At 34.7% G+C, this 9162-nt stretch overlaps 1 protein-coding gene across 7 annotated transcripts; it reads left to right on the forward strand.

Annotated features, from left to right (window-relative positions):
- The first annotated feature begins 906 nt into the window (after window positions 1-906).
- LOC107826668 (ubiquitin-like domain-containing protein CIP73) lies at window positions 907-7358 on the forward strand. 7 transcript variants are annotated; one of them, XM_016653669.2, is made up of 14 exons: window positions 907-1060; window positions 1804-1841; window positions 2813-2951; window positions 3157-3274; window positions 3436-3495; window positions 3831-3865; window positions 4065-4134; window positions 4207-4352; window positions 4638-4805; window positions 4929-4994; window positions 5080-5194; window positions 5715-5995; window positions 6144-6224; window positions 7073-7358. In XM_016653669.2, the coding sequence occupies exons 3-14, from the start codon at window positions 2835-2837 to the stop codon at window positions 7079-7081; spliced, it is 1266 nt and encodes a 421-aa protein (XP_016509155.2). In that variant the 5' UTR covers window positions 907-1060; window positions 1804-1841; window positions 2813-2834; the 3' UTR covers window positions 7082-7358. The 7 variants fall into 7 exon arrangements, with proteins under 7 accessions (XP_016509155.2, XP_075092729.1, XP_075092728.1 ...); XM_075236628.1 differs by having other exon boundaries at window positions 5895-5995; XM_075236627.1 differs by having other exon boundaries at window positions 5080-5149.
- Window positions 7359-9162: the final 1804 nt, after the last annotated feature.

Genomic DNA, 9162 nt, shown 5'->3' on the forward strand with positions numbered 1-9162 from the left:
TACGTTACGTTAGTACTCGATTAGGTAAGGCACCGGGTGTCCGTCGCGGCCCATCGGTCTGGTTCGTGACAGATTCCACAAGTAAATATGCTCGTTTCGATTAATCAGTATAAGACCATCACAAGAACCCAAAAGCCTACAACTTCGTCGGTAAATATCATCATCACTTGAAGTATAATTGAGTTCTTCTAAATTGAGTTGTTGGTTTATGAATCGGAATGAAGGTGTAGAGTGTGTAGTTGGGCTTCGGCTATAAGTTAAGGAGTACTTCTGCATTTTTTCAAATACTTTTTAGTAGTGAAGTTGATTTAACAAAATAAGTAGTATTGTGTTTCAATAAGAGTGATGGAACTGATAATAAGTAGCTGGTGTGTTTGACGAAAAAAATGTTGATAAACGTTTTTTTTGTTAAATTGACTCAAATGTCCTTAAAGCTATTTACACTAGTTAGAAACTGATTATAACAAACATTTAAATTCATTATTTCATATGAAATTGTTTTTATGTCTCATTTATTTTTTTAGTTTTAAATTTTATTAGATTGATTGTTTTATAATAAACTAACATACGATAATTAATAAATTCACTAAAATTTGTTAGTAAGAATATAATTAAATAGTGCACAAAATATTCATATAGAAAATAGAACTATTATCGAATTATTTATGTCTAATATAAAACAAATATTCATTTACGAGAATATGCAAACTTGCTCCCTCTAGACAATGCCAAAAAAAAAAAATCTGATTATTCTTGATGGTGAGAAAGTGACGAAAAGATTGATCGGTTGGGAGTTTATTTTAAGAAAAGAAATATTTTATGAGTATAATAGTAAGAATCTTGATCAAACTAAAAATGCCTGTATAAAAATCAATAAATATGGAACTTTTAGCTTATTTTTGATTTATAGCTGAAAAATATAACCTCAATTGCCAGGAAGTTGAAGAAGTGTGAGAGTAGGCAGAATCCAAAATGGATTACAGAGAGTCAAACATAATCCAAAATGGATTACAAATTAGTGGAATAAAGACAATGCTCACAAAGAAATCTTACAAAAAGAGTAAGCCTTCTTCATATATAGCTGTTCACATTCAACTGTTTTCTCCTTCTGGGCGTTACACTTCTTCTCTTTTTCTTCAGGTTATTATTACCCAGTAATTTTACCTTTTGTTTCAGTGAATGGAGTGATGAATTTGTGGGGTTTTATTTCAGGTTTTCTATAAAGCTTCTGATTTTTAGTTTGATTGTTGCTATCTGAAATTATTTTGTAGTTGGATTTCTAGACCCTACATTCAGTTTATGTATGAAAACCCGCATATATGGGAATGTCCTTATTTGGATGATAAAATTTGGGTGTTTCTTCCATTTTTTTCAATCCGTACTGACAACTTTTGCTTTAGGTATTTTAGTTCGTTGAGTTCTTCAAGAAAATTATTTTACGAATGAAAACGCATCATGCATGTGCTAAAATCTGAATAGGATTTTTTGTTAGTAAGGGACAGTGTCTCAATGTTCGAAAAATATGAGCCCACCCCTCTGCCCGTCTCCACTTAAATACGAAGTTGTATGCACCTAACCCACCTGTTGCACCCTTTAATTTGGGAAATGAATTTCATTTGATCTAAGCCGAGGAATGGAATAGCTTTCAGTATTGGTTATTTTCTTGATTGTTGGATTTGAATATAGCTTTATCTATTGCGTTGTTTAATGTGTGCCCATACGTCTCATGAAATATGAGGTTTATAACCTGCATGTCAAAAGCTTCTCTTCTTTATAACTGGCTAATGATAACTTATTGTGCAGGTTTGGTAATCTTGAAGCTTTCCTTCAATTTTACTATTGTGAGTATTTAAAATGTTACTTTGTTAGTGGTCCTGATCTTGTAACCTTCTCAATTTAAAATGCAAAATATATCATAATGAATTCGGCATGATCTTTGTGATGTAATAATGAGCCTGACCTAGTAATTAATCCCTGTTACAATGTAGCATTCTCAAACTAGGCCATACTTAGTAAAATTAAAATACGTTTAGTGGCTTTAGATTGGTAGGTATTCAGTTTGTTTCTTGTAAAGAAACTTCATTAATTCCTTTTAGATATTGATTTATTTAGATTCCACCAACAGAGTAGCAAAAAGAATGCAATAGCTTCTTCTATGAGTAATCCACAAAGCGCTATTCATTACTGAAAATTCATTCACCTACCAAACTATACAAATTTCATGCATTCCGCGGTTGCAAGTTCTGAACAGTTTCCATTACTCTAACGAGTTGTTTTGGAGTTTGTACTTCCATATGCGTGCTTTAACCATACATACCCTGCACATAAGCTTAGTTAGGGCTGCTGCATAAGCTGTAAGATCTACTCCATTCATGTTCCTTTATTTGTTCGTGTTTCATTAGTGGTAACCTTTTCGCCTTGTCTCTACTTATTTTCTCTGGCAGTTATACTTTGTGATTCATTAGGATGTGCGCATTCTAAGTTGACATTAGAATTCTTAACAAGTTCTAAGGTAATGATAGATTTCCATATAATGGTAAGCACTTAAAGTTAATGGAACTGGATCTCGTATAAATGTTACTTTCCATCTGTATGGTTAAGACCAGTTGCCAATTAACTGGGAGCGAACTTGTTAAAATTTGGCTAAACCACCTTACTTCTTGCTTATAATTGTTTCATTTTCATTGTAATTTCTGCTCTCATATTGGTGTTGAGGATGGATCTCATAGTCAACTGGTAGTCCCCATTATCTTGATCTGCATGTTGAACGCATAAACAATCAAGAAACACTAAAATCTTTTACCTGCTTCAGGTGCTTAAGCTGTTGAAAGGAAATGACTCGCACTGGTGAAGCTTCAAAGGACCATGAGTCTGAAGGCATTGATTCGATGATTGAGATAAAAGTAAAAACTATGAATTCTCAAACCCACAATTTGCGCATTAGCAATCAGGTACTTGTTTGTTGATATTAACTTCTGAACTGTTACCTATTTCATTAAGTAATAGAAATTTGTGCGATACATTAATTGTGCATGTTTAACACTAAACCATGTTATATTCGTTTGCACAACCACATAGTTTATGCATGCATTCACGTTTTTAATCACTAAAATGGTTCTTGGTTATGTGCTGATCTCCATTTGTGATGTCACGCAGAGGAGAGTATGTAGCTTGAAAGAACAAGTATCTCTTTTGATTGGGATGCCAATGGAACAACAGCGTCTAATCTATTGTGGAAAAGTCTTACAGGATAATGACCTCGTTTCTTCATACAGTATTCTTTTTATTCACTTTATGTATGATCATCTTTAGTATAGTATAATTTAAAGTTCTTTCGCAATTTTGCTTACCACCACAATAGTTTCTCAAAGTAGTGTTCCTGTGTCTCTTTGCTCTTATTATTTCTTTCCCCATTGGAGTCTTAACACTAATTAGATATTCAACATGGTGATACTTTGCATCTGGTTTGCACTGTCCAGAGCATGTCATCCTTTGGTACTGAGCTTTCTTTAATATATGATGTTGGTTGAGAAGTTGTGTAGACAATCTCCTCCTAAATATCCATTAGAAATTCTTTACTGGTTGTTCTTTGTTTAATTTCTTTTGTATTGCAAGTGAAGCAGAAAATTTCAAAACCATTTAGTACTTCTCAAATATTTTTAATGCATTTGACCTTCGGCTCATGATCAGTTCTCTCTATTCTAGCTTTAGAAAATTATACTTCGTATCTTTACATTTTTATTCAGTTAACTCACCATGTTCTAATGCCTAATTTGAGCTAGCTGTTACTTACTCCTGTCTGTTGTACTTGTACTTGCTCCACCTCTCAGCTGCTACGGATGGGATTTCTCCAGATACTCAACAGGTGATTTCATTTGCATATTATCATACTGACCGTCCTTATAGTTCTTGTTTTTCAATATGCTTTATGTGTGTATACATCCTCTGCAAAAACGTAATATTGAGGGGTTTGTCGCTGCAGTTCAAAGTATTATAGTAGTATCTTCTTGGAATTTGTAATTTAGGTTGTACAGAAGTACCGTATAATAGTCTGTTTGTTGCAGGAAATCTCTAACTCTATAGAAACTTTATCACGATATCTCAACATAATGAGACGAGAATATAGTATGAACGGTCAGTTCTCTTCCTCTTTTATGTTTTCCTTTCACTTTAGAGGTATGTGGATAAGAAATTTTCTATAATCAGGAACAGAAAACAATACGAATGAGGTACTTGGAAGTGCATCCAATACTTTCACTCCTTCACAAGGAATTCCAGAAGTAGAACAATTAGCAAGACTGCTGTCGTCCACTAGGGATATGCTTATTAGCCAAACTGCACAGCGCTTTCTTGTAAGTGCTTGCTCCTGCTTATGTTTGATTAACTGCTCTCCAATTCCTTTAAATATTGCAGTGCAAAAGTTAACATTTCAGTGGTGTGGCGTGCCTACGCACACCTATCAAATTCTTCGGCTTGCATGACATCATCTATTTTCATTTGCTTCATTTGTGAAAGAAAAGAATGACTGTTCTTTCTTACTTCTGGTTGCCTTCTCGACAACCCTAAGCGAGACTTGTAATAATCTATTCTGAGATCAGCCGAACATTTTTGACTGATTGGCTTTTCTGTTGGCATAGGAATTGGAAAGGAATCTGGGCCAAATTCTGAACGTGGGTGATCCGAGTGTGCGCCAGGGAACTCAGTCAAATGCACAGACAACAATCGGAGAAATGTTCAACAATCTAGGTGCATATTTTCTTGAACTTGGCCGCACAGTGATGGGAGTCCGAATGGGTGACAATGGGGTACTATACTTTGCTCTCTACTAAGTTGGATTATTTTTTCTCTTAATAACATGATCATGTCTGTTATCGTTTTCAGAGTACTGCCGTAGTTAATAACATGATCATGTCTGTTATTGTTTTCAGAGTAATGCCGTAGTTAATGTTGGGCCTGCAGTCTATATAACCGACTCGGGTCCACTGTCCATCCAGGTAGCCTCGTCATTGTTCCTCTACTAAAACCAAATCTATATCTGACAATTAAACTTTGTAAATCCAACGTTCTGTCCGTCAACAGGAAGAACTTTATTCTGTGCTGCTCTCAACAATACACAGGCTGATCAACTCTGGTTTAGTAAATGATAATGGTATGCGTCTGCACCAAAGTCAAGTTGGTACACAAATGATAGGAGGTTCGTTATGTAGGTAGTTCATAAGATTTGACATTATTTCTGTACGCTATCTAGCTGGCAAATGAGCAAGGTAAGATGAACACGTAGTTTTATGTGCACCATAAATAGAAATGAAATAATATAGTCCCTTTGTGAAATTATTACTTACTAGTTTCCAATGGAAATACTTGTTTCCTTACCAAAATAATAAAACTGATTAATTGGCCCTTTCATTTTATGATGTATAAATTAGTGAGATTATATCTACGTGAAATTGAAACAGATGCAACTACGTCACAGTCCCAAGTCGGTGTCGGCTATATGAATCATCTCTGCCCAATATAATACAAAACTACAGTAAAGGTTTCAGCACATATAATGTAAAGAAAGTGCCAGTGGCTGTAAGCCTGTAAATAGGTTAAGGGCTAAGTTGGATTTACTAACTATAAAAATGGATAAAACCATCAAGATTTTGTTGAGCCTGAACTTGGTTTTAAAAAATTTCTCAAAGATGATTCTCTGATCTTTAATTGTTAATCAGGAGGACAACCACCAAATGTGTTACGAGTTAGATACACCAGATACTTTCTTAGACCCATAGTTGCCACAGCTGATCAAACTGAAGCGCAGGTGCCGCCAGGAAGTGGCGTACCAACAGAAGTTAGCCAACTTTTGAGAATTATGTTCCTCAGTGGTGAACTTCAAGCTGCTACACCTGCAGGTGCAACTGTGGATAACGTCGTTGACAACGCAGGGATATTAGGTGTATCTTCAGGACCATCAATTATAGAACCTAGAAGTGCTCATGAATCAGCTGGTGAAGTAAGTGTATTTTACACCTTTAATGTTAAATACTACAATCTTATGGATAATTCTATTCGTTTCGGATTTTGACAACCATCTTTTTCTCTGTACTTACACAACTAGCATAGACTCAGCTTTTATCATAAGCATCGATGTGTTTGTGCAGCCTGCTAATGAAGATGTTGGGACCTCTCATCGACGAACAGCTGATTTTGCTGAAAGCACATCACATGCGAAACGACAAAGGGTATTATTATACTGCAATTTAAGCTTTCTTCCTTTCCATTATGCCGACAGTTTGAGTTCTTTCATCCTCTCTACATAACACCTCTTTCTGTTGCTTCCACATAGAACCTTATAATTTAAGGAAGAAGAAAACAAGGTAACATGAGAAAGTGGCATAATTTCAAACTGTCTCAACTTCAAACAAAATAATAGTACAAGTTTCAGCCTCACTAACTCCCTAGTTAAATCCATTAACTAGTGACGGAGCCAGGAATTCTGGTAAGGAGATTCACAAAAATATAAGAATGACATACTTGGGATTTGAACTACGACATAAGTAATTTTTGAACCCTTTACCACTACATTAGAAGTTTCTCTTATGTCAAGGGATTATACAGTCAAACCTCTCTATAACATCCCCAAATAACAGTCATTCGCTATAAAAGCCAAGTTTTTTTCGGAACTGATTTTTATATTATGTTATAATATGTCCTCTATAACAACATTTCACTATAACAACCAAAAAATATCGGAACAAACGAGGCTTTTATAGAGGGGTTTGACTGTATATACAAAAAAAAATTTTTAACCTACTTAGGTTGTATAATAGGCGGATTGCCCCTGCCTTTGACATAGGAATGATGTATCAACAATATTCCCTTAGTTTTCCTATGCAAGTGTACTATATATTCAACAATATGTTAAACAATCAACTAGGTTCCGATACTTCAGAGGATATATGGAATAGTTAGAGATTCATTTGACTGCAGCTTTGTGTTAATTTCTGATTATGGTAGGTGCTGAACATGCTTGTTAATTAATTAGTATATCTTCTTGAGAAAAAGTTTTTGGTTGTTGTTTTTGACACAGATGGAGTGATGCCTTTGTTGTGGGAGCCTATCTTGTTGTAGTACATTGTGTATTCGGGTATCAGCTGGCGACAAGATGTTCCCAATTACTAATAGACAGTTTCATCATTCTTCAGCTTTGCAAAACTTCGTAGTTATTTTCTTGTCTATTTTGTGACGATCTTAAAAACTTATGACAAAGGATTTTAAGCTTTCTTCTCATTGGTGCCGACTTTTCATGATATATGCTGTTACATACATTGCCTTGAGATTATATAGTAGGAAAGCCAAATATGAATTTGCAAGTATTCTTTCTTCGTTTGGATGCCATGCTGAAATTATCCAAGCCCTTAATGTGGTCATCAAACTAGGTCATAATTGGGCAGGGACGGCTCAATAAATATAAAGGCCTAAAGCAAAAATTCAATGAGAGGTCCTTTTTTAATATAAAAGAAAAAATTCATATATAATTTCATTTAAATTCTGTATTTTTAATTTTTCATATGCAAAGTTATTAATAATTTTATCGAATCCATTTAATTTCTCTTGAGATATACACGTTGTGGGATTGTATTAAAGTTTTAATCTTTTTTGAGTTATGAATTAATAATTGAATCCAATTTATGGTTTAGAGAGTGATTCCCAAAAATATATTTTTTCTCAATTTATGGTCAATAATTTAATCCTACTTTTTTACTATGAAAATTTGTACTTTCTCATTTAAAGCACTAAATATTCTTCTAAAAATAAATTAATATATAACCTATTAGAAAAATTTGGGGCCCCAAAAATTATGAGGCCCAAAGTAATTGCTTTAGCAGCCTTACCCTTGGGCCGGCACTGAGGCAGGGCCAAAATTTTGAGTTTGTGGGTTCTGTATTCTACAAAAGGCGGCTTACTGAGTTTATATATATCAAGTGGATTTTTAACACAAATACAAAAGCTTTTGCCGAACCCATAAGTAAAATTGTAGCTTCTCCCCAAGTCCTATACCTATTAAAATTAAATTACGTACAAGTGTAGAGTATAAGATTCACATGTAAGCTAGTGCGTTAGATATGGTATGTTCAGTCAGTTTAACTAATTGAAACTTCAATTGTTTCTTTTTAAATTGGGACTTAATTAGATTCATTTTACTCAATGGTAGAAAAAAGCAAAAGCATCTTTTACAATATTCAGGAGGGGCCGACAAATTTTGTGGCTTAAAACAAAACTTTATGAGGGGTCTTAGCCTTTTTTTTTATAAATATTATTATTTTTTTAATTTAAAGTCTATTTTTCTAGACCTTTTTAGATGCAAAGTTATTACTTGTAACGACCCGATTAGTCAATTTGAACAATTGCACTCCGTTCAGCTATTTAAAGTGTTGAGTAGTTTCGTATAATGCATTGTGACTGTTTGAATCTTTGGTTTTAGTTTTCAGATGTTTCAGAATTTGTTTGGAAGAATGAGTTTCATGATTTAAGCCTTAAGTTGGAATAGTTGATCAAGCTGGACTTTTGTGTATTTGACTTCGGATCAGAGTTTTGAAGGTTCCGTTAGGTCCGGATGGTGCTTTTGGACTTGGGCGTATGCCCGAAATTTCATTCGGATATTTCTAGGAGGTTTCGGCGCTAATTGGCGAAAGTTGAAAATTTGAAGGTTTGAAATATTCGCAAGTTTGACCGAGAGTTGACTTTTATGATATCGGATTCGAATTGTGGTTCCGAAAATTTCAGTAGCTTCGTTATGTCATTTATGACTTGTAAGCAAAATTTGAGTTCATTCTGAGTTGAATTGTTATAGTTCGACACGCATTTTTGGAAATCGAAAGATCGAAAATTTACTAAGTTTGAATTGTGGTGCGATTCTTCATTTCAATGTTGTGATGTGTGATTTTAGGCCTTGAGTAGGTCTGTGTTATGTTATAGGACTTGTTGGTATGTTCGGACGGGGTCCCGAGTGGCTCGAGAGAGTTTCAGACATGATTCAGATCATTTTGGAAATATTTGGTGAAGGCTGGTTTGGGCAGTGTTGGTTTAGTCGCACATGCGGAGCCATGGGTGCAGGTGCGAAGCCACAAAAGCAACAGTGTCATCGCAGAAGCGAAACATGACTGGATGTGGGATTTT

Source organism: Nicotiana tabacum, chromosome 18 (genome assembly GCF_000715075.1).
Source record: "Nicotiana tabacum cultivar K326 chromosome 18, ASM71507v2, whole genome shotgun sequence".
Lineage (NCBI taxonomy): Eukaryota > Viridiplantae > Streptophyta > Magnoliopsida > Solanales > Solanaceae > Nicotiana > Nicotiana tabacum.

What these genes read in the sequence shown, in the direction of transcription:
- LOC107826668 (XM_016653669.2), top strand. Translation starts at nt 2,835, where the DNA reads ATGACTCGCACTGGTGAAGCTTCAAAGGACCATGAGTCTGAAGGCATT. An exon ending in ACGAGAATATAGTATGAACG is followed by an intron (nt 4,135 to 4,206) that starts GTCAGTTCTCTT and finishes TTCTATAATCAG; the next exon opens with GAACAGAAAACAATACGAAT. An exon ending in TGGTACACAAATGATAGGAG is followed by an intron (nt 5,195 to 5,714) that starts GTTCGTTATGTA and finishes ATTGTTAATCAG; the next exon opens with GAGGACAACCACCAAATGTG.